This window comes from Schistocerca nitens, chromosome 9, assembly GCF_023898315.1.
Source record: "Schistocerca nitens isolate TAMUIC-IGC-003100 chromosome 9, iqSchNite1.1, whole genome shotgun sequence".
NCBI classification, from domain to species: Eukaryota; Metazoa; Arthropoda; class Insecta; order Orthoptera; family Acrididae; genus Schistocerca; species Schistocerca nitens.
In genome coordinates, this window is record NC_064622.1 from 140,297,895 (window position 1) to 140,323,853 (window position 25,959).

At 40.6% G+C, this 25,959-nt stretch overlaps 1 protein-coding gene across 1 annotated transcript in view; it reads left to right on the forward strand.

Annotated features, from left to right (window-relative positions):
• The window catches only part of LOC126203962 (cytospin-A), a 565,388-nt gene that overhangs the window by 533,516 nt on the left and 5,913 nt on the right, over positions 1-25,959 (forward strand). The window contains exons 13-14 of the mRNA XM_049938360.1: positions 5,860-6,078; positions 16,239-16,487. Coding sequence (XP_049794317.1) covers positions 5,860-6,078; positions 16,239-16,487 — 468 coding nt within the window. The remainder of the gene's footprint in view (positions 1-5,859; positions 6,079-16,238; positions 16,488-25,959) is intronic.

The window sequence follows — 25,959 nt, forward strand, 5'->3', positions numbered from 1 at the left end:
GGTGACAGCCTTCTGGGCTTGTGATTGTGTCATTCTCGAGGATGTGATGCCAAGAGGGTCAACCATCAATTCAGAGGTATACGTGAAGGCTCTGAGTAAACTTGAGAACAGTTTCCGACTTGTTCTATCAGACATTAATCTAGTAGAAATCTTGGTCCAGCACGATTATGCATGCCCACACACTAGTCTGAGAACCTGGGAACACACTGCCAAACTGGGTTGGACGTCATTGCCTCATCCACCCTACATTCCAGACCTGGCACCCTCGGACTTCCATCTCTTTGGGCCACTTGAAGATGAGGAGTGTGTTAGTCATGCAGTGAAAACATGGCTACACCTACAAGACAACAGCTTTTACCAGCAGGGAATACATGTGCTTGCACAACGTTGGCATATGGGCATAGAACGTGATGGAGACTACATAGAAAAATAGGACATGGACAAGACATGTTGATGTATATTGTCACCAAATTCTGTCTCTTAACAATAAATATGTTACGAAGGAAAAAAAGTGGGGCATTACTTATTGAATGACCTTCATAGGTTTAGTTCAGTCTTCTTTTTTCGGGCATTCTCCATAATGTTGTGCATTAAAGAATACATGAATAATATTTACAAATTAATAATGCTACAACATTAAATATTTTATGAGCACCATAAAGTAAATGAAGTTAAGAATATGTATATATGCAGACTTTGATTCCACTGTTCTCCATTCAAATCTTCAGAAGTGCGATACTCAATTTCTAGAGTATCTACTATCTATGTGAAGTATTTTCCTGTTGAGAGAATCATAAAATTTTGAGTGGTGCATATTCAACCCAGAATGAGAACATAGGAAAACATGATTTTAAATACCTAATTTCTTCCCAGACACAAAAATTACATGTGTGATAATAATCTTGGATATAGTAATTTTGCCAGGAGAATCTGAAAATCCAAATAAATTCATCTTACTTGCTCCCTTGTATGACACACAAAGTTTATCAGAACACTTGGTGTCAGGTCATCCCATTACTTTTCGTCAAATGAGTGCCTCATCTCTTTCCTCAGTGTCTCTTATGATAACCCCGTAGGTAATTGGAGGAACAACACTACGTGAAACTGATAACTTACTCGCTGGTTAACCTGGTCCTTTTGCTAACCCCAGTCGTAATCTAGCACATTAAGAAGGTGAGTTACACAGCAGTGATATTGTGACCTTTCCTGTGAGGGACATGCATATAAGGTGGAAAATTGAGTATTGTCCCTTCACGGGCAGAGCAGAATCACATAGTTGAGTCATGAGAATGAACTGGTACTCTCTTCACACTTTCTCTCTGCCTTTCATCTCTGTAGTCTTCAGATTGAGAGAGATGTCTGTGAGTTAGGGCGAGTTAACGTTACCTTTGTCAGCAGTGAGTGTCTAATGCAATCTAGCAGTGCCATAACACAATAGTTGCAGCAGCATTGTTGAACCTGTTTTTAGTTTTGCAGTTTTCTGAGAGCTGATGTTTGTATGACAGCAATAATGGGTATCCATTTTTAACTTTGAGCTGGCAGATCATTGTGTTAGTTGTTAACAAAACAGTGATAAGGTATGTTCTTCACCAGTTGGATTTATTTTGTATGCAAGAGGGGTGGTGATTACTTCTTCTTTTGTGTTGAAATTTGCTCTCATCGTGAAGGCACCGAGTACTATTGTGTGTCATCACTTGCTTGTTCGCAGACGTGAGAAAGAAAATACGCAGGCCTTCATCAGCGCTGATCCTGTGAACTAGTATACGAGAAAACTGTCATTTGACTGTGTATTATTATATTTATCTTTTGTACTGTTCAGATTCCGGCTTTTCAACTGTTGTCAGGTACAATGCTAAAAGTTGTTTGATCATTGTTAAGCTATGTATGTTAAGGCAGTTAAGTTCTTTTACAGTTAAATCTTAAAGATGTGTGTTAACCTTATTTGACAGTTAAATTTTAAAGACATGGGTTAGCCTTATTTACTTGCTTTTGACAGCCTTAACAGACATGATTTAATAATGGTCTTACAACTTTTAGCATTGTACTTGACAATGACATAAAAGCCAAAATCTGGATAGTACAAAAGATAAACATAAGAATACACAGTCAAACGATGGTTTACCTTTTTAAAAAGTATTGCATGTCTGTGGCTCAACGTCATCAAAAAAATTTTAGTATACGAGACATGAATGTAAAACAATACTAATTGAGTGAAGTTCTGAATGAGGGTGCAGTAGTTGCATTGTTCTGCAGTGTATTGTCTAGTGCCGTTCTTATTCTTCTTGATATTTCAAATAATGTTTTAAGTGTCATGCTGTTAAGCTTGAGTTTTTTGTCCTTATTTTTTCAGGCTTTATGTGTTCATGATTCTCACTGCCTGCTTTGCATTCACTGGGAAACCTGTGTGTTTGCAACAATTTTTGATGAGTTTTCTTATTTAAAATATTTTATGTTGTGTGTAAGAGGTGTTTTTCCAGTCTTGTCTGTAATACATCGCTTTCTTAGCAGATGCAGGTTATGGAAGTCTTTGATGGCATTGCTGAATAAGTCTCATTAATTGAGATGCAACTCTTTAGATTGAGAATTAAAACTTGCTGGATGCGCCTTGGAACCTGAGAGGGTATGATGGTGCTCATAACTCAGCTTTGATACTGCTGGTTTCAGTGCATTCACAAGGGGAAGCTCTCAGACTCGGCCAGCTGCTCATGTTTGGCAAATCACTCGTGTGTACCATATGAGATGAAAGACTCGAAGATGTTTTGGATCAACTTGTGCTTCACATTTCTGAGAAAATTACCCCTAAAATTTATGATGCGCAACTGTCTCATAATTGATGGGAGCGATAGGTAATTGGAAAATTAAGCACTTTTTGTCAACGTATATGGCTTCTGAAAAATGCATATTGTCATGGAAATTGAGAAAAGAAACTTTTTAGACTTCCATTTATGTACCCAAAAGGTACATGCTGTTACATGAAAACATAGCTGGCATAGTGACCAAGGCATCTCGCTCAGTAGCAGAGAACTTGTGTACGATTCCTAGTTGCAGTCTGCATTTTAAAATCATACTTTTCTGATAACAAGTTTCGTACGGTATTGGAATCCTGGGGTGAACAGACTAACACCATCATGTGTTAAATGATGTGTATAGATGTTGGTGGTCAACTGACTTGCACGGTAGAAGTAATACTGCCAAATTGCAAGCCTGTGTGCTAGTTAAAAACTTTATTTAGAGGCTTCAAAATTAGTCTGCTTCTGGGAACCTAGCAGGAATAGCACAGTCAAGCAGATGCAATAATGATTCACAGCATAATTCATGATTAACTTTTAGCAGAAATTGTTCAGACAATGTATCGTGTGTGGTATTCATCCAGATTAATTCCTGATAAAGAAATGTTTTTAAATGTAAACAAAGTGTGTTCACCTCACAGTCTTCAGATGGAACAATGTAGTTACATAAAGATTGCATTCATTAGATATGCTTGGTGTCCCGAGTATATTGCTTCGAATGTTTATATGACAAGTACCATCCATCTAGTTCGAAGGAAATTGAAGACTTCTAGGGGTGTATGTGTTTGTGGGAGGAGGGAGAGTGAGAGGAAGGGGAAGGGTCTGTATAGTGCAACTGGGTATAGAACACAGGTTCCCGGCTCCACAGACAGTTTGCTTGGTCACTACACCACCAGTGCTTTTCATTTAGCAGCCTTTATGTTATGGGTACATAGGCAGCAGTCAGAAAAGTGTCTTTCCTCGATTTCTAGGAAAATATGCATTTGTGGACTCCATGTATGTTGATGAAAATTGCATATTTTCCAATATCTATCAATCGCATCAATTTTTAGTCGATTGTGTATCATAAACTTCAGGGGTGGTTTTCTCAAAAGCAAAGGAGAGAGTGAGGGGGTGTTAAGCCAAAGCACAGGGTGATACACCGTGAGAAATCCAGGAAAAACTTGGGAATTTTTTCATCTGGGAAAAACCCAGAATTTTTTATTTTATTTTATATAGTTCTGGGAGTTTCTCATCGATTTAGTTCTCAGTGAAATTTTTGCAATTTTGACTGGTAAGAATTGATACTCTAATAAAGAATTTTATTTAAGTTTGCTACTGCAGAATAGTAGTGCAGCAATAAAACATAAATGAGAGAATGACACCAAAATAAAACTTCAGTTTGGAAAAAAAGTGCTATGTACAACAACAAAACACTGTGGACACACTAGCATCTGTTGACAGCAAAATGCGTCAAAGACAATGCAATACTTCTTAACAGGAGACTGCTTTCGATGTGGAGCCCACAAGATTGTGGACCTCCCTTCGATGAGTCTGATGTTTCAACTGTTTACATTTCTAACACACCACAGGAAAATTTTGTGAATGGTGGCTTTGGAAGTGATATTTTCAAAGTAAATTTCATTTTATGCAAGATGAATTACGTTAAGTGTGAGAATGTGTAACAAATTTCTTAAATCTTATTCAAAACTCAAGTCTTCAAGGACCAACAACTTAGAAAAATTTTGGGCCCAGAAAACCAGCCACTTATGGCATTATTTAAAATTTTAGTGGCAGATTTGTGTTTGATGTATCCTGTAGGGTAACACAGGTTAAAAAGGATCAAGCGCCAAGGTTAGTTTTTCATATTCAATTTAGTTCTTTGAGTGCAGATTGAGTTCTTTAGCAATTTCACACATAACTGACTTTTCCACGTAAAAGTTCAAGTGCTAGACTGAACATGTATTCAGCCAGGTAACCCATAAAATGTTCGGTGCACAGCAGTGAAATTTATAATTGTGGATGTCAAGAATATCCAGCTGCTGCGATTTAAGCTGTGGTCTAACCACATCCTCGGAAAGAAATGGCGAAACATTTTTGACGGCCTGTATTATATATGGGAGCTTAGCTTTTCTTGTAGCTACACTGTGTCTATATTACATTAAATCGGTAACTTTTCCTATCTGTGTGATCACACTGCTTAACAGTGGTGTTGTATTGGCTGACTACATCACATGTGTATCTGCTGTCATTGATGGATGAAAAAGAAAAAGTTCTGAGGTTCGATGCTGGTGTATAAAACCTTCACCATTCAAAGGACCGATAAATTTTACAGCTCTGAGGGAAAGTATACTGTCACTTAACATGTAGAAAATATACTTTCACATGGTGTATAGTGTAGTTTCACCAGAGGATAAGTGAATTTTTAACTGGGAAATCTGTTCTTCCCCCCCCCCCCCCCCTTCTGAATTTACACCCTGAAATACCTTAGAGTATTTCTTTCTAGGTTGCACTCAGGTGACATGCCAAATATGACCTGAATTGGTTGGTCTTGGCTGAGACCATCTCCTAGTCAGTAATGAAATCCCACATTTATACTGAAAAAAGAAATATTGAATGATGTGTCTGTTTAGTTGAGAACAGCGGTTTGTGGCTGTAACTTTTTTTGCGTTATCAAAATTCTAATCCCAAGGAAAATAAAAAGAATCGTGTGTATTGTATGAAGCATTCATAATTTTGGCACTGCTATCTATGTTTAAACATTAGCTTGAGACAAATATTTGCGCAAACAAAGGCATATTGTTGAATGCATTATCAACTTGAGAACATTGTGTTCAGTTTTGTATATATTAGGTTAGCTCTTGTCCACACTAAAATTTTCAGCGAGTGACCTTTTAATTTTTCTCAGGAAGAGAGGTGGAACATAGGGTCATTAGTATGTGTGTTCTGTGTGTATTGCATTTTCAACAATTCATAATGGCTTTAAATGGCTTTCTTGTGCATATTAAGTTGAGTGATTGCATTAATTACAAAATTATCTCCTGTCTTTATTATTCTGAAATTTGTGCATTTCATACTGTGTGGATTACAGCAGCCACGCCAAAACCACCGACTTCAGCTACACTGGGAATTAGAGTGCCTACTTCAGCCATGCAAGAAACTGGCTGTCCAACATCTACTGTGACAAACAGTGTTCCACAGGAGATAACATTGAGAGGCAGGGAAATTGGAGTTTCTCGACAAGATAGCCAGATTTCTGTCAAATCTCTGATAGAGAGCATCGAGAATGCAACCAAACAGGCAAAAGGTGGTAAGATAACAATATTTTACACTCCCATTGCTGTAAGCCTTTCATTGTTTTGTAGTGGTACAGAAACGCACTTACTGTTAAACATCAGTAGAAAGACTATGATGTATTAGTGGTATAGAATTACATTGCGGTTTCTAGTAGGACAGTGCAGCCTAAAATGGGCTCAATTCCCTATGAGACATTCTGATTTCAGGTTTGAAGTGCCAATCTCAGGATGATTTCGTCAAGGTGACCTAATTCATATCCAAGCTAACTCTTGAGTTCAGTCACCTTGACTTTAATAAGACATTAAACTCCAAATTTTATTCCGTATTTCTTCACATGATTTTCTTCTACTTGCCTGTGACATGAACTTCCTTCCAATAAATCACACATTCCTTCGTGTGTGTGTTTTACTTGTTGTCCTTATTCATTTGTATCAAATACTAATGCTGTTGTAGTTATTGCAATAAATGTGAAGTGAATGAAATGCACTGAAATAAAATGAGTGAATTAATTGGATTGTCATCAATAAAGATGCAAGAACATGAAATGGGTGATTTCATCTTAAATCGTACAGATCACGTCAACTCGTGGTCATGAATTTCTCTGGAAAAAATATATATTACACTTTATATCACGTGTGTTAAGAAATAAAGTATTCTCATTTTATCTTAATTTTTGTAAATGGTATGACCTTTTGAAAAATGTATATTTTGCAACTAACTCTTAAAACAGTGGAGAACAACAAAAATTATATAACTAATAAACCAAAAGTACTGGAGGCTGGCAGATACTTTGCGTTAAAGCACCCTCTTAGTGCGTTAAATTTAGTTGACACCCACACACTTATGGGCTTCCTTTAACTTACAAATTTAAGACAAAAATACGAAATTGAAGTTAATTTTTCCAAATTTTTTGATTTGGAAAGTCACAGAATGCTATCTGTTCTGTCATTTTGCCAGAGACTACAGATGTAATGAGGAAATACAGTAGTGAGAGAGTGAGGTGTGTGAACTGTGAAAAAAGACACAAGAAGGTGGTGTTTAAGAGAAGTGAAAAACACTTCACAGTTGTTGGAAATCTGTCAGAGGTATTGCACAAATTTCTTCTTCCTCAAGTAACGGTATTAGCATCACATTCATTATGCAGGAATTTCTACATTCACTATGAAAAGAAATTTAGTGACAACCCACTTGAATATGAAACTGAAGAAGACAGTGGAGATGTTTATATTCCTGGGTGTATGAGAAGTTAAAGATGTGTTGAATGTTAGTATTTCTGCTGTAGCCCCTACTATGCCCTTCCTTAAATGTCCAAGAAAACTAAGAAGCACAAGAAGAAAACAGTACGTAAAAAGAAAAGTGGAAGAAATTGACGAGTTTTACACAAGCAACAGCTTCAAAAGTTTGTGAAGTGTATAATGTAGATGTACTTGGTGCCGAACCTGAAAATAGTGGTATGTGCACAAAATGTGATTTGTGGTTCTAAAACATAAATATTGCTATCTTGACTGCCAACTATACTGAGAAGGTACAGTTACTGAAATAGATACTAGGTAGCTACTCTAATCAGCAGATGCAGAAATACATACACACTTCCTTACATTATTTGATGTCAAAGGCTCATAAAATAAAGAACGAGAAAGGTATTTGGGCATGCCCAGATTCTTACTGTGGGCATCTGTTGCAAGATGATATGCTTACTGTTGCTCTGGGATATTACCTAAGTGATGACAAAGATTGCAGCAGGCAAAGCCCTAACCAGGCTGATATTACCTCTGTTGGTGAAAATGGTGAAAAAGGTAAAAAGATATGAGACAAGATCAATAAGAGAAGCATGTCTCCTAACGAAAAACGAGAAACCCAGTTTAAAAATTGGTCTCGCAAAGCTCTACTCTTTACGACCAAAGTGGGTAAAATGCCAGCCAGTGAAGGAAGTATGCACATGTATTTATCGCAGTAATAGTAATGCTTCTGTGCATATGTCAAGAGCTGCTTGATAAATGTTGATTGCAGGAGTGTGCAATGTGTCCTGGTACTGTTGAAGCACTACACCTTCGGGATATTGACAGTGATGTAACCTATGCATTGTTGGAGGGCAGAGGGTTGGTGAAGAAGACAGTAGAGCCAGAGAAGTTTGTTACGGAGGTTAGGCATTGTGTTATGAAAGGAATAGCTCACCATCACATCTGGAAGATTCAGAGACAGGCTGTAGCAGAAGTAAAATCACCCACATCCCAGAATACTACCACACTAGTTCTTCATTTCAACTTTGCTGACAACTGATCTTTGCAGAACGAATTTCAAACTTACCACTGGCACACATTATAGGTATCAATATTTACATGTGTTTCTCACTTCCTTGGAACATCATACTGTTTTGCTATTGTCAGTGACGATCTCATTCGTGACAGTGCACATGCGTGCTACTCCATCAGCATGATAACTGATGACATAGCTTCTAGAGACCATGCATTTCCTAAACGTGTGTGTGACTGATGGTGCATCATCTCATTTAAAAAAGTCGGTTTCAGCTTTATGAGCTTGATCAACACTGTAGGTCTCTGTGAACACCTTGCAATGAGATATAATTTCCAGCATCAAGCTGTTGCTGTAAGAGATGCTACTGTATTTGTGCACAGCACCTGCCACCCTACCTAAAACCTGTTTCCTCATTACCTTAGCCAGGTTCATCCTGACTCACAACTTCTTCACTTTCGAAGGCCAAACATACCAACAATTAAAGGGAACAGCCATGGGTACCAGGATGGCCCCCTCGTACGCCAACCTATTTATGGGTCGCTTAGAGGAAGCCTTCTGGGTTACCCAGGCGTGCCAACCCAAAGTTTGGTACAGATTTATTGATGACATCTTCATGATCTGGACTCACAGTGAAGAACAACTCCAGAATTTCCTCTCCAACCTCAACTCCTTTGGTTCCATCAGATTCACCTGGCCCTACTCCAAATCCAATGCACTTTCCTTGATGTTGACCTCCATCTGTCTAATGGCCAGCTTCACACGTCCGTCCACACCAAACCCACAAACAAGCAACAGTACCTCCATTATGACAGCTGCCACCCATTCCATATCAAATGGTCCCTTCCCTACAGCCTAGGTCTTCGTGGCAAACGAATCTGCTCCAGTCCTGAATCCCTGAACCATTACACCAACAACCTGAAAACAGCTTTCGCATCCCACAACTACCCTCCCGACCTGGTACAGAAGCAAATAACCAGAGCCACTTCCTCATCCCCTCAAACCCAGAACCTCCCACAGAAGAACCCCAAAACTGGCCCACTTGTGACAGGATACTTTCTGGGACTGGATCAGACTCTGAATGTGGCTCTCCAGCAGGGATACGACTTCCTCAAATCCTGCCCTGAAATGAGATCCATCCTTCATGAAATCATCCCCACTCCACCAAGAGTGTCTTTCTGCCGTCCACCTAACCTTCGTAACCTCTTGGTTCATCCCTATGAAATCCCCAAACCACCTTCTCTACCCTCTGGCTCCTACCCTTGTAACCGCCCCTAATGTAAAACCTGTCCCATGCACCCTCCCACCACCACCACCTACTCCAGTCCTGTAACCTGGAAGGTGTACACGATCAAAGGCAGAGCCACGTGTGAAAGCACCCACGTGATTTACCAACTGACCTGTCTACACTGTGAAGCTTTCTATGTGGGAATGACCAGCAACAAACTGTCCATTCACATGAACGTACACAGGCAGACAGTGTTTGTTGGTAATGAGGATCACCCTGTGGCTAAACGTGCCTTGGTGCACGGCCAGCACATCTTGGCACAGTGTTCCACCGTCCGGGTTATCTGGATACTTGCCACTAACACCAATCCATCAGAACTCCGGAGATGGGAACTTGCCCTTCAATATATCCTCTCTTCCCGTTACCCACCGGGCCTCAACCTCCGCTAATTTCAAGTTGCCGCCGCTCATACCTCACCTTTCATTCAACATCATCTTTGCCTCGGTACTTCCGCCTCGACTGACATCTCTGCCCAAACTCTTTGCCTTTACATATGTCTCCTTGTGTCTGTACGTGTGTGTGTGTGTGTGTGTGTGTGTGTGTGTGTTAGTGTCTCTATCAACATACCAACGCTTTCGTTTGGTAAGTTAAATCATCTTTGTTTTTAGGCATATCAACATTAGTAACACACATGAAAGTCTTAATTCTAAATGGAAGTACATTAAGGGAATTCTGTTTAAGAAAGAGAGAAGAGTGGTCCGCTATGAAGCCTGTGGTAGGAATTCAATCAAGCCACTACCGGAGTGGCACATACTTTGCAAGAATGGTTGTCCATGAAATGCAGCCTGTTACTGTGCGTGAAATCCAGAGACCACAGTATACATTGTAGTGAGCCACTTCATTTCTTGTGTGTACAACAACCACTGGTGGGTGGGACAGGTAATAAGTGTCTCCCATGATCTGCAAGATACAATTGTCTCCCTCATGCTCCTGCAAATGGTGATCATGAAAAGATCAGTGTGCAGTTTTCATTTCCCAAGTAATGCTGTTGTTGGACCATCCTTGTCTGTGTGCAAATTCAGCTTGGCTATACATATTCAATGACAAGGTTTATACGCTCTGGTGGGAAAAACACGGAATTTTTTTCATCCAGGAGAAAACTGGGAAAACCTTGGGAATTTTTTACAGTCCAGAAATTTTTCATTGTTTTATTCTTCAATTAAATTTCTGTAATTTTGACTGGTAAGAATTGATAAGCAGCAAAATCTGTAATAAGGTTTATGACAAAAGACTGGAATACTTCATAACAATAAACTGCTGCCGACGACCGTGACGTCACAGCTGTTTACATTAAGTTAATTTGAGCAGTTGCCTGTGGGCATACATGGATGCCCAGTTGAGTTTCGTATGGACTATCTTCTCCTGCTTCAAGTTACTTGAAGTGTGGCTGTTAGCTGTATCAGTAGTAGCAACAAGTAGTCAGGTGCTACCTATTAAAAAATTTTCTGGCACACCCAACCTGCCAGATTCACACATGCACATAGTAGTCAGGGTTGCAATGGGGAGAGGGTTAGTCTCCACGTAAGAAGTGTTTACGGTTGGTTTACATGTCTCACATCAAATGAAAACAAAACTGTTTTCTGTGGTTGGGTGCTGCCAAGTGAATTGAAATACATTCCCATAATTATGGACGGCTAAAGTCCACATCATGTTGGAAGGCGGCCCAGTTTTCAGCCATTCTGCACATCCCCCTCCATTAGCCACTAGCAGCCAATAATATTCATTCTCTTTCCCGAGTGGGTAGCAGCGAGTTACAGCTAGACAGCAAGAATCTCACTCCTACATGCTGCACTGTTGCCGTACTTCGCGACAACCAACTTATTCATTCAGCTGTCAGTTTTTTGTATTCTCTTTTTTTCTTGTAGCAGTATATGTGTGGAATGTGTATCAGTAAATGTTTAAGTGCAATAAAGAAAAAAAGTGAAGCGCTTCACAAGCAGGCAAGGGGGATTATTTACTGCATTTATAACTTCTTCAAACAGGAACTTGAAAGAATTGACATTTGAAGACACAAGAACGGACTCCAGAACAATGTGGTGTCAGCAAGAAAACTGTAAAGAGAATTCTAAACAAAAGTGTCAAGAGCTGTAGGAACCGTAGGAAAAGTTGGTTTCATGTTGCCTGTAAAGCATCGAAATCACAAAAAATGTAAACACAAATAGATCATTTCAACAACAATGTTTTAAAGTGCCCCATGTGAACGATGAATGCCCGACCTCACAAAAAGGTGGTACAGTTATGCAGGAGAAAATCAGCTACAATGGTAAGCACTTCGTTGATGTAAAGAATTTTAAAAGACGTTGGTTCATGATATGCTAAGAAGAGCATTTTTAGTTCAAAGAAGTGGCGTAGGTGCAGCACAAACTACATCCCATATGAAGATTCACAATACAAGAGGATGATGTACTTAAACAGTCCGTTACCTTGATGAAGCGGGTCAATTAGAATCATTCCAGGAAGATCTGCTGGAAAATAAGTGATGGTACTGGCAATTCTAAAGTTTTCACAGGAATAGGTTGTCGGATAATTATTCTGCATGCTGACTCTCCTTCTGGTTTTGTTTCCGAGGGTAAACTTTTATTTACATGTAAGAAATACAGCAGTGACTATCATTTGGAAATGAATGCTGTCAGTTTTGTGACATGATTCACAATTCTTGTCATACTTTGCTTCAAAGTTGGGGGGGAGGGAATGAAGTCTTTTCAGCAGTGCAGTATTGAGTGTTACATTGTAGGCAGTTTTAGTTGATGGAAAGTCATAAAGAAGACCATGACAGAATACAATAACAATTTGTGAGTATCATCATAAAAAGAAAAATTGGTATACATATCCTACATCTCGTTTCTGTTATAAAATGCTGTTAAACAAAATCATGAATTGTTTTTGCCACTCATGATGTTGCAAAGTAATTATTTTGATTCAGAAATACAAATTTTGCATGAAATTTACTTAAAATCAGCGATAAATCTAAATATTTAAGTGTCCATGATTTTTTGACCTTGAGAGTAGATTAAGATCTACCTAAAAATTTTCTCACATTTTTGTGCAGACAAGCATTGCTCACTGTGATTTACATTCCCTAAGTACAATGACCAACTCATGTACCATTTATTGAAAATAATTTCTAAATAAGAAAAAATCCAGGTTCTTTTACTTTTATGTACAAATATTTTGACAGTTCAAAAATGTCATCGATTATTGTCATAGCTGACAATTTCGGTCCTTCCACTTTATTATTTCTCATGACAGTTAACATCCTGTGACTACTCATATTTTCAAAATATAATTTTGAAATTTGCAAAAGGTTACAAATTTATTTACTACAAATAAATTCAGATCTCTATCACTTTTGGTATGTTCATAACAATTTTTGAGTTTTTCCTTTTGTTACGACATTTTCACAAGTACTCTCATTTAGAGAGGTCTGTAGTGTTTGAAAAAAATGATCAAAAAATCAAAATATTGCAGTTTTGGAGAGGTATAATGTGGAACTTCAACACACAGTTTCTTCAGCAAACTTTGAAATACTGATGATGTGACACATTCACTCTTGACCTGTATGATATGAGATGAAGTCGCCCCAATGTTATCAGTAGAAGTGGTTTACACATGATAACGTGCTGTGTGTAGTTGATTGCACGTGCAGGCCTGGCCCAAACTTCCATTGTCATTGATGTTTCCACCTATTACTGCAAAATATTTGTTACATAGCAAGTTCAACATATCTGAATGCCTTACACGAATATAATTTCATGTCAGTATATCTTCATTGATTTCAGGCCTGTCACTGCATTTCGTTTAATACATTTAAATCATTTCATATACATACTTTCAAACAATGGAAAATCGGGATGGAATGTAACAATTATGAAAAGGAAAGTTGCTACTCACCATATAGTGGAGATTCTGAGTTGCAGATAGGCACAACAAAAAGACACTCACAATTGTAGCTTTTGGCAATTAAGGGCTTCGCCAACAGTAGACAGATGCACCACCACCCCTGCCCCCCCCCTCCCCCTCTCCACACACACACACACACACACACACACACACACACACACACACACACACACACGGCAACACAACTCAGGCACACAACTGCAGTCTCGGGCAACTGGCAGTGTGGTTTCAGTTGCCTAAGACTGCAGGTAGGTGTGTGTGTGTGTGTGTGTGTGTGTGTGTGTGTGTGTGTGTGTGTGTGTGCTGGCAACGGCCTTAAGAGCTGAAAGCAATAATTGTGAGTCTTTTTGTTGTGCCTATCTATGACTCAGCAGCTCTGTTATATGGTGAGTAGCAACTTTCCTCCTACATATATGTAGTTTGTGGCAGGGTGAACCTCATCCTCTACAGTCTATGTTCATCCAGTGATGTTGGTCTCAGGTACCACATGGTAGGATCTCTGGTGGTATAGTTGAGAAATTGTAGATGGAAAAATCAGTGACAATGAAATTTCAGGTTTGAGACAAATTTTCAGTTGTTACTGCATAGAAGTCGGGCATCAGTCAGTTAATATGAAAGTTATTTGCTGATGTGAAACCATACCTGAAAAACATTCACGTTAAATTTACAGTTATCATGTTGTATAAATGTACGAATGTATTGTGTGTTTTATTACTGAATTGGTTGTGTCATTATATGTATAAAGTAAGGAATAAATTGGCACAGTGTGTAGCATCTCCTTGTTTATTGAACTACTTTCCCAACACCCACTCAGGGTTGCCACAAGTTCTGGAAATCAGGGAATATTGGGGAACCTAAAACGTGTCAGGGAAATTCTCAGCTTGCAGTCAGTGCTGCCACTTCTTCTTGTTGCTAGCCTAGCAGCTGCTGACGGGAGACAGGGAAACATGAGGAGTGGTTTGTCTGGATCTGATTATCAGAGATTTTTTAATCAGCAGCCGGAGACAACGGTCGTGTGTGCGTTAGTAGTCTGTGAGTGAGTATGTGAATGTGTGTATGCTCTCATTTTATGACAAAGTCTATGACCAAAATTTTAGTTGTGAGAGTGTGATTGTCTTTTGTATGTGCCTGTCTGTGGCTCAGTAATCATCTTTACGGTGATATGCTGCCTATCCTCATTAGTATTGATTCTCAGATTATTTGTGCAAGTTATCTGTTGCATGGATTAACACTGTGGTCTCATTTCATAGACATGGTGTCCATGGCACATGAACAGCTGGCCACATGAGTGAACTTTCAAAACTGCAGGCCACTTTTGAGGGTATCTAATAGATCAGGCCTGCTGTACTGAAGCCCATCATTTCCCAATAATTTGCAGCCTCTGCCTATCGCATCTATTCTCACCAATCTGCCCACAGCCTAGGTATGTTTATATGTGGCGTAATGCAGTGAATTTTTGTGGTTTATTCATGAAACCAGGGCTGCTGTGTTCCTTGGCAGGCCAGAGGCCACGGGTAATGGCTTTCAGGAATTGCGAGAGTCACACCACAAGTACATTGTACCGTGCGGTGTTTTATAGATATTTTATTTATTCTAGTTCGTTTTGGCACTTTGAAAGTAGTTTTTATAGTAGAAAGTATGGGCGATAAGAAGAAGAAAATTGTACCAGTCGCTGGCACTTTGTACACTACGTACTCACGTATTTCTTGAAAGAGAAACTACACAGTACCTGTAAAATAATAGACATAACACAGTGGTTAAAAATGGACGATAACAAACAGTCTAACCAACATTTTATTGGCGGTCACCTATAGTGTTTGTTTACACAACTCTTACCTGCCTTATACACTTCTTTCAAGGGGCCTACTTTTTTTTTCTAAGGCTATTCCTGGAATCAGTAAAGGTATTTTAAATCTGTCTTGCAACTCTAACAAAATGCGTATTTTTGTCACCAAATGTGTTTTGTTTTATTGAGAAAATTAATATCAGTGGTCTTACTGAAACATATATACCATTTGGCTTGCTTTCTCCATTTAAAAACAGTTCATTACAAAATATGTTGTTGTTAGTACTTCAGATTTTTGCTCACACATTCAGAAATACAGGAGTCCTTACATTGTTTGTCAACTTATGTCTTTACTTATCCTTGAGATCTCAAAATTTGTCAGGGAAAAATGCTAAAATTTGCCTGGTAATCAGGGAATCTCACTTGGGGAAACTTGTGACAACCCTGCCACTCTGCGTACATTAATTGATATTTTTCTCCTCTACTTCAAGATTAATCCTTGCTGTGTCATTCACCTTGAGATAAAAATTTTCCACTTGGTTTCTCTAAAAATAATCCATTATACGTGACAAATACTTAATGTATAATATTTGTGTGTGTGTGTGTGTGTGTGTGTGTTTTTGTGTGTGTGTTTTTGTGTGTGTGTGTGTGTGTGTGTGTGTGTGTAAAGACGTCTATGAGAAAATCAAACTGGGCCAGACAAAATCAACATTTTTCCACAATTTTCCAAGCTCTAGCGCAAAGAACCACTTCTTTGTCCTGGGTCAATGCCATTGGTCTGCTAATATTCTTACGGAGTCAGTGTCTGTCTGAGGACTAATAGCAAAGTGCAGATGTTGCTGCTACATTTTACCAGTTGTACCACATTTAAAGCAGTCATTTCATGTATAGCTACTGCAATTGCATGTTTTTTTTCTTTTTAATCTAAAACTGATGAATTTCTCAGGTCCACGAAGCCGAAGTAGTTCGACATCTAGTCTAAGCAGCATAACAAGTGAAGTGAGGACTGCAACATCGACAGGCAATCCAAGTATGCCACAGACACCAAACTTCACTCGTAGGCATAATTCTGAAACAGATGCTGTGTTTTCTGTGAAGACGCCTCTTCGGGACCAACAACAGAGCAATAACCAAACTGTTGGAAACAATACAAACAATATGAAGGCTTCACAGAATAGGAGAAATCTAATCACTGGTGGGTAGCAGACCAACACTTTCAAGTTGTTATTTTTAGGTTATACTTGAAATGTGACTTGCTCATAAATTTCATTTCTGAAACTGCAGCATAAATACATTCCACACAGCAAATTGTAGTTAATTTCATCGAGAGCAATTTGTAGATGTGAATGTATGTGGCTTTTTATCAGAACGTGTCTTTAAGTCTCTTAGAAAACTGTACTACCGCACAGTGCGGGTGCTAGCATGTCCACCACTGAGGCATGGGGGAATAGCAGATACACAGTTTCAAAACACTGCACTGAGAAAATACAGTTGTACACATGGCGTGCTTGTATTTTGTGTGAGATAATGTATTGCTTATCAGAATGTTAGCAGTGTTTTGTCCTTGCAACCCATTATTGTAAACTGTGTTGTTCATCATGTAAACTCACTGAAACAGTAAAGTGACATCTTTCTGTTTCTATCCTTCACATGACTCTTATGCTCTGAGGTTATGTATCGCTGGTGTTGATTTCTTGCCATACAGTTGCCATGCAATAGTATGTGTAATACAGTTAGCTCTAAACATTTTTTTCTTTTTAGACAACACTTAGTTTAAAAGTGAAACTTGGTCAAAAAGCAGAAGAAGAAGAAGAAGAAGAAGAAGAAGACTAAGAAGAAGGATTGACAGTTTCAGTTGCAGATGTGGCCAGAACCGACTGCAATGTACTTGTCCATGACATTGCCCCCACCAGAGGGCTTCCATCGTCTGAAACTTTTTGATTCAGAGCCCAATGATTCTGCAATATTCTGGCAATCTAATGATAGGAACGAGGTGCATGCCCCCCCCCCCCCCCCCACACACACACACATTAGCTTTCTTCACCTCTTATTTTGCTATTTTGTTACTGTCTCCCCACCCCGATGAGGTTCTTGACCCCTTCGTGCTTGTGCGCATGTGGGTGTGTGCGTGCACATGCAAGCATGGGACCCCGAGTCATTGCAGTACTATTTCTATTCTGTACTGCAGTTCCTGACACCTCTAATTCCCCCACAAATTGTATCCTTGCCTGATCTTACAGCTTTTCACCTAATTCTTATCTCGGCATTCTCTCATGATCACTTACGTTGTTTCCTAGATATAACCTTATATTTAATCCTAACCAGGTTTGATATTTATTCTTTTCCAAATTTCAGCAAGTACAAATTGTGCAAGCAATGGCACTCATCATGGATCATGGGTATCTGTCTGGAAGTATTCAACCTGACACCCGGTTCTAGGAGAACTACGAGCCAGCCCCAGAAACTAATGTGGTAGCCAGCCTGTTGTGGTGTGGTCACCATGAAACTGCACAGTTGTAGCCCCCTGACAGTGCAAGTATCTGAACCATAAATGTTCCAAAGGTACCACTAAGTAGGTGCCCATCTCTATTGGGGCACTGGGTATCTGTGCAGCACTCAGAATGACTTGTGGTTGTTGCCATGTCTGGGTGATTACAGTGGGGTGAACCGCCTTCCCCCCCCCCCCCCCCCATCCTGCCCCCCTCCCTGCCCTCCGGTGAGAGAGAGTGTCACCAGACCAGTCCCCCATGTAGTGACTCAAACTGGCAGTTAGAAGACTGACAGTATCTTCTAGCTGGAACTCTCAATTTGATGCTCATCAGCATAACCCCAAACTGTTCGTAGCTGTGCCGTGGGAGTAGGGATTACAGTGTCAACATGGGGAACCCATCTCACTACAGCACGTAGTCTGTGCTATAAGGACAGTGAGACATTACTAATGACCAAGCTTCAGTTCTTCATTAAATGAAATGCAGGTATAAACAAGGTGGTTACAGCATTTCAAAAGACAAGCAGTGACTCCCTCGTGATAAAGACTGCAAAACTGTGTACAGTTTTGAGCCTTACTTTTGTGGACTTCTCTGGGCAATATTCCAGTTTATTTTACAATTCATGTAAGTTTAAACAAAACACAAGATATTATTTTTCACCGGGACTTGATATTACAGTCAGATAAAATATTATATTCCAACTTAGAATGATGGGGTTGCAATTCTTCCTCTGTATCCAGAAGGGGCTAAAGGATAATAGAGTTGACTTTGAAGCATTTATTCCAGTGTTCGATGGGAGCACACTTGCAGAAAAGGTGAAGATCGTGGTTCACTGCTGTGATGACAGACCTCATGTGCAAACCACCTGCATTATTTTAAGTGCTTCCATTTCAGACACTGTCATCATGATATCCCAGTGAACCTAGCTGTGTGAGTGTAATCACTATGACAGAATACCTTACATCCATCGAACAACTTCAATCAACAGCCATGAATGAATGGCACCCCTCCAGCTCGCCCATGTGTACCATTTACAAGAAGGAACAGACAGTCCAAGAATACAACACCAAAAAAAGTATGAATGTTTTCACTCTGTTGTATGAAGACCAGTTTAATGGCAACCGTAGAGAGAAAAAAGAATCTGCCTGCCTATCCATATAACTTCAACCACTCATCACACTGCACTGCAACCCCCTTTGGTGTGAGATAGTGACAGTTTTATCATCTCTTCCCTTAGCAATATTGTGCAGCCTGTAATCCCATCTTCGGTTGGTGGAGCATTTGTCTTCTCAAGTGTTGCCTGTAGATGGATCATTTCGAAGGAACCCTCGTCCCAGAACCATGCAGACACTGAGTCAGACATCAGTGCAGGTTGTAGTGTTGCTAGCACATCTTCTGTTTCCAATCATAAATCAAAGAAATCTTCGCAGAGCTTGAAAACCTCCTTAAGATCAAAAGACAAGTTGATGAAGAAATCACCGGCCATCTCTCCGAACTGCAACAATTACTGTGGTTGTATCCTGCAACTTGTATCACCCTGTGAGATATGCATCTTTCTGTTAACCACTATCCTTAGACAAATTCCTACCATGCATAATGTAGGAACCATGCCTGCCCTGAGGGATGTCCAAAGAGGTCTGTGTGATCGTTCACGCAGATGGTGGTAAGGAATGCCCCTCCAATCATGCTTGAAAGTGGTGGCTGGCGGAATGGATCTAGCATTGTATCACTATTGTTAGAGAGGGTGGAGACCCATCAATGGTGCTGGGTCATCGAATCGTGGGGTCTTTCGTTTACCTACCAGAGTGGTTGCCGTGAAGATGCTCCATTACTGGTCACTTGGTCAGATTGTAAGCAGCTTGCTTATATTAGTAAGTGCTGCCATATTTGTACATGTTTCTTTGACTTTCACAAAGTATATGCACCACCTGGCACTCCACAGCTGGGAGGAGAATGGTGTACCCCACTGCACTGTGCTCAGTGCCCCCTTTTCCTTATAGCTACGAGCTGACTTGTGGATTCCGTGAGGCTGATTTGATATTTCAGCTATCCATTTCTTTGTATTTGACTTTATTTGATACAGCTCTGAATCTCTGACCCTCACAAGCATCAACTTCATGGAGTCATAAAAATGGCGTGGTCATTGCTTTCATTTTTCCTCCACTAAAACACAATCCCACTTTCTGTGGCAACTTTCCTGTAACAAACTGTTATGGCTACCCTGTAAACAAAGGCTCAACTATAGTTGCACGTATAAATTGAATGTACTCGAATTCCTCTGTTGTACATATTGGGACGTGGATCACCACATGCTATTACTCGAACTTATTGTTCTAGTTTTACCATGACAAGTCTGTAGTTCAGCAGCACCATCACCATTGTGACTGTTAGACCAAGCTCCTATTGTGGGGTTACTGATTGAATTCTGTAGACAGTATTACGGTGAAGTTTGAGCTAGTTTCCTTGTGGTTGTGGCATCACCATCACTCAACTACGTTTTCACTGTCTGCCTGTTCCTTAACCTGCCCTAATATGTTAGATTATTTTTTTGCTCAGGAACCCAGACCCCTACATTCAGCCTAGTGCAGGACTCATAAACTGGGCTGGAAAACATCATTGGGTGTCTGTCTTTTCCTCCATTTAACTGTATCATATCATTTCGCATGCGCCTCCCTGATATGTACCTAAACTGCATGTCCCACAGCCCTAAAAGCTTAACCTGTTTCCCATTATTCATCGTTGTTTCCTTATCAGTGAGTACGTAGATGCCAAAGTCATTTATACCCATAGCTCTAATGACACAAATGGGTGTTAACTACAAATACAACCACAACGGAAGGATCGAATACATTTTCATGTTTTTTCTTACTTTGTTTTGGTGCTACTGGAGTGGGGATGGGATGGTTGAGGAGTTTGTCTCCCAGTGCTGAACCTGAGGGGTTCCTGGACTGCCTGCCCTATCTGCCAGCTCTGTCTTTTTTGTTTTGCTTCATTTCAGTAGAGTCATTGCCTTTCTTATCTTCACTATGCTTTCAGATCCTTCCCCTTCTACTTTCCACCAGTCTGGAGTGGTGGTGTTTATTACATCACTGTTTCATCCGTGCCACAATTTGGATGGGTATCGGGCATGGAGTTCTGTCTTGCCATCCGATGAGTGCCGAGGGCCCCTGTTTGCTCCCAAGCTTAAAAGTCGACCTGAACTGACATTCACCCATTATTGCTGCAAATATCTAGATTCTACCATTACAACACACTATGGCAGTGTGACCAGTTGGACTTGACCTATAGTCAGCGGCACTGCATTTTGGGGTTTGTGTATGTCATTTGCCACCACCAGTGCGGTCTTCTTCACAGATGATTTCTCTCCATTTCACATTGAGAATTCTTCCTGTTATAAGTCAGATATGATCACTGATGGAACTACAGACTACTCATTATTCAAATTATGTGTCATAATTGTAAACTATTTTTATTTTAGAAGGAAACCAGACTCTAAATCCACTCCTGTTGATGACACACCTAGAGAGTTGTCCAAAATGACATATCACTAACACTGAATAGAATGAAATTAAAATGAAAATAGCAACATGTGCAAAAGATTCTGAAGTGATAAAGTTCACCTGCTGGTCAATTTTATCACTGTTTGTAAGCATTCTGATACTGAGATATAAACTGCTGTATTGCAGGGTTCTGCCCGCAGTCATTTCAGTAGTTTAGCTGAATGCGATGTTGAATGTGCGGCTTCGACAGCTGTTCTATTTTTCTCGTTCAGCTACACCATTTTGTTCAGGGTTGCATTGTGGAGCAATCAGTAATTCTGTTCCTTTATTCATAAACAGTCAGTGAATTTCTTCATGTTAAATTCTTTGCGTCATTGTATCTAAATTGTTCAATGTTGTATCTGTCTGTTTGAGCTTAATGTATGAACTCTTTAAGTGCATCAGAATGTTCCAAAAAGAAAGTTCATCAAAAATTTACTGAAATTGCCTTCAAAACAGTCATAATATTGAGTGTGTCTAAACGACACTCTTTTCATTGCTCCTTTAACATACGTGGTGTTTTATTTGTCAGCAACTGTATATAGGTTAACTTATACTTGAAAGTATCGTTGGGTTTGCAGCTGGATAATAAAATCAACTCGATTCAATATTTCGGCAGTCCAGTTGTTCGCCATCTTCAGAAGAACGCTGCTTCTGCTGCTGAGTCCCGATGAGTCACATCAGGTTACCTTGTAATTTAAATGGTATTCTTTGCATCTTTTCTGATGTATATCTCTTCTAAAATTCATCGTTACAGCCTTTTATATTTCTATAAAGTTTCTTCAGTATGTTCTTCGAGCTTTTTATAATTTGACAGCCGAATCTTTTTGTCATAAATTTGCAGTGGTTTGAAGGGAGTCAGACAATTCACTTCATTGTAATTTTTTGGACCAACAACATGCATGTTCACTCACTTGCATAAAAGGTATTAAAATTATCCATTCCATAACTGTACTATTCATTTATTTATCTAATTTCACTATCAGCTGTATGAAACCCTTGTGGACTTCTTGCCGTGTCAGTTCAGGATAAAACCTCGAGCTTTCAACAATTATCTACATCGTCTTCATCAGGAGCAACTGACTCAAAACTGCTGTTGTGGTGGCCATATATAGCCCAGAGAAGATTTATTATTAATCAGTAATTACATCGTGCTGTTGCAGGGGATGTCAACATCTGCGTTGATTGTGCCACCATTCCTGCTGGTAGCGTACGAGGGGGGGGAGGGGGGGGGGGAAGCGGAATAACATTGTCATGGGTGGAGCTCGTGTAGTACAAGTTTCTGAGTTCAGTGCTACCTGTGTTGTTGACTTGGCTTGATCTGTTTATCTGCAGTGATTGTTTTTGCTAGGGCTGTTTTGTTCTCGTTTTGTTTTTTTATTGTGGCAAGCTTAAGTAAACAACGTGCAGCTGTGAAATTTTGTTTTCTACTTGGTGAAAATGCTGCTGAAACTGCTCTAATGTCGATAGTGCCTTACCAAGATGATACTACACGACAAACTCAAGTTTACAGGTAGTTTGCTCGATTTAAAAATGGCAACATGTTGATCAATGAGAAACCTCGTTCTGGACCTCCATCAACTGCACAAATCGACGAAAATATTGAAAAAATTCAAGAGCTGGTGCTCTCAGACCGAAGACAGACAATTGATCAATTGTCAGAGGTTAATGGGTTATCTTGGAGCTTGGTTCAGCGAATTTGTTGCAGACTCTACAACACACCTGCACCCACAGCCATCTCTGTTCGTCAGTTTTTGGCTAAAAATGGCGTGGCTCTGGTGCCCCATGCGCGTTACGTGCCTGACATGTCTCCGTGCAGCTTTGTCTTATTTGCATGCATAAAAAGGGCATGAAAGGACACTAATATGACAATTTTGAAGAAGTAAAGAAATAAGAGGGAGGAGCTGTTGGCCCTATTTAAAGATGACTCCAAAAAAAGTTTCAAACAGTGGAAGCCCTAGTGGGACAAATGTGTTAGTTGTAATGGAGAGTATTTTGAACAGGATAAGATCGTTATGTAAACAGTTTGAAAATATATAGCTCTCAGAGATTCTGGGCATCTGTGAACCACATGATGTAACATCCTCATTATTTTTTTCCTTTCCTAATTTTCAATCTTTCAGCATTTCTTTATTCCTTCTCCGTGTTACTACTACTTTGTTTTTCTTTTTTGTTCATGAAATCCTATTGTTTACATTGTGAGTTGGAGAGTGGGACAGATAGGTGCAGTTGGAGGTTAGTCAGAGGGCGGGGGGGGGGGGGGGGGGGGAGCATGGGGTTAGCGGAAAAGGAGAGAAGTAAAAAGACTGTATGCGTTGGTGGAATAGAGGGCTGTGTGTAGTGCTGGAATGGGAACAGGGAAGGGGCTAGTTGGGTAAAGATGACGACTAATTAAGGTTGAGACCAGGAGGGTTATGGGGACGTAGGATATATTGCAGGGAGAGTTCCCACCTGTACAATTCAGAAAACCTGGTGTTGGTGGGAAGGATCCGTATGACACTGTCTGTGAAGCACGCATTGAAATGAAGGCTATCCTGTTTGGCAGCGTCTTCAGCAACAGGTGGTCCATTTGTTTCTTGGCCAGTTTGTTGGTGGCCAATAATGCGAACAGACAGCTTCTTAGTTATCGCGCTCAAGTAGAATTCAGCACAACGATGGCAGCTTAGCTTTCAGATCACATGACTGGTTTCATAGGTAGCCCTTGCCTTTGATGAGGTAGGCGATATTTGTGACAGGACAGGAGCAGGAGGTGGTGGTGGTGGTGGTGGCGGCGGCGGCGGCGGCGGCGGCGGCGGCGGCGGCGGCGGTGGGAGGATATACAGGGCAGATCTTGCATGTAGGTCTATTACAGGGATGTGTGCCATGAGGCAGTGAGTTGGAAGCAGGGGCTGTGTAGGGATGGTGAAGGATATTTTGTGGGTTCAGTGGGTGGTGGAATACCACTGTGGGAGGAATGGGAAAGATAGTGGGTTATTTCAGGGCATGATGAGAGGCAGTAGAAACCCTGGTGGTGAATGTAATTCAGTTGCTCCAGTCGTGAGTGGTAGTGACTCACAAGAGGAGTGCTCCTATGTGGCCGGAGGGTGAGAGGCACGGCAAATCTGTTTTTGTCCAAGGTTGGGAGGGTAATTACCATTTGTAAAGGCTTAAGTGAGACCCTCGGTATATTTCGAGAAGGTCTGCTTGTCACTACAGACACGACAGCCAAGGGTGGCTAGGCCGTATGGAAGGGATTTCTTGGTATGGATGGGTGGCAGCTGTCGAAGTTGAGGTATTGCTTGTGGTTTGTAGGTTCAATTTGGACAGAGGTACTGATGTAGCCACCTTTGAGGTGGAGGTAAACATTGAGGAAGGTGGCTTGATGCGTTGAGTAAGACCAGGTGAAGCGAATGGGAGAGAAGGTGTTGACGTTCTGAAGGACTGTTAAGGTGCCTTCATCCTTGATCCAGATCACATAGGTTTCATCAGTGCATCTGAACCCGGTGGGAGTTTCCAATTTGGGGTGTTTAGGAAGGATTCCTCTAGTTGGCACACAAATCGATTGGCTTAGGTTGGTGTCATGTGGGTGCCCATAGCTGTACCCTGGATTTTTTTGTGGGTAGTTCCTTCAAAGGAGAAGTAATAGTCGGTGAGGATAGGATTAGGAAGGAGGGGTTTGGTTTGGAATCAGTTGGGTGTTCAATAGCAGTCTGGTCATGGGCTTTAGGGCTGTTAGTGTGAAGGGAGATGGCATCAGTAGTGATGAGCAGGGCACCATGTGGCAAAGGGACAGGAACTGTGGAGAGCTGGAGGAAATGGTTGGTATCTTATAGATCAACATCTTCAGCCCATTACTCACAACCTATATATGAGAGCAAAGATTCTCTCAGTGGGGGCACAGTAACAGGCCACAATGGGGCACCTGTGTGGTTGGGTTTGTGGACTTCAGGAAGCATGTAGAAGGTAGGAGAGCGGTGAGTGGTATCTGTGACTAGAGAGGTGAACTTTGGAGAGAGGTTCTGGGATGGGCCTAAGGATTTGAGGAGAGTCTGGAGATACTGCTGGATTTCTGGAATTGGGTCATTGTGGCATGGTTTGTGGGTGGATGAACCTGACAGCTGGTGGAGTTCTTCTGCCAGATGATACGTGTGGTTCAAAACAACAGTAGTGGAGCCTTTGTCAGCAGGTAGGATTATAGAGTTGGTATCAGATTTTAGGTGGTGGGTTGTGTATCTTTCTGTGGATGTACGGTTAGTCTGCATGTTCAGGGATTTGGGGAATGATAGTGAGGCAAAGTTCGAGGTTAAGAAATTCTGGTAAGTTAACGGGAGTTGATTTGCGGCTGAGGGGGGTGGAAGGGGGGGGGGGGATCGCTGTTGGGTGGAGGAGTGAACAGAGTCGGGTAGGGTTCATCATTGGTTTTGGTTGAGCTTGATTGGTAGGGTTGATGGAGAAAACGTGTTTCCACTGTAGGGAACGGGAGGAGGAGAGAAGGTCTTCAGCAAGTCCTGTGTGATTTAATTTGAGGGTGGGGCAAAAGGTGAGGCCTTCGGAAAGGGCTAATACTTCTGTGGGGCTAAAGCTTTTGGAGGAAAGGTTCATGCTTGTTTTTGGGGTCTGTTTAGGTCGTGAATTTTATGTGGTGGTGGGAGGGAGGGTG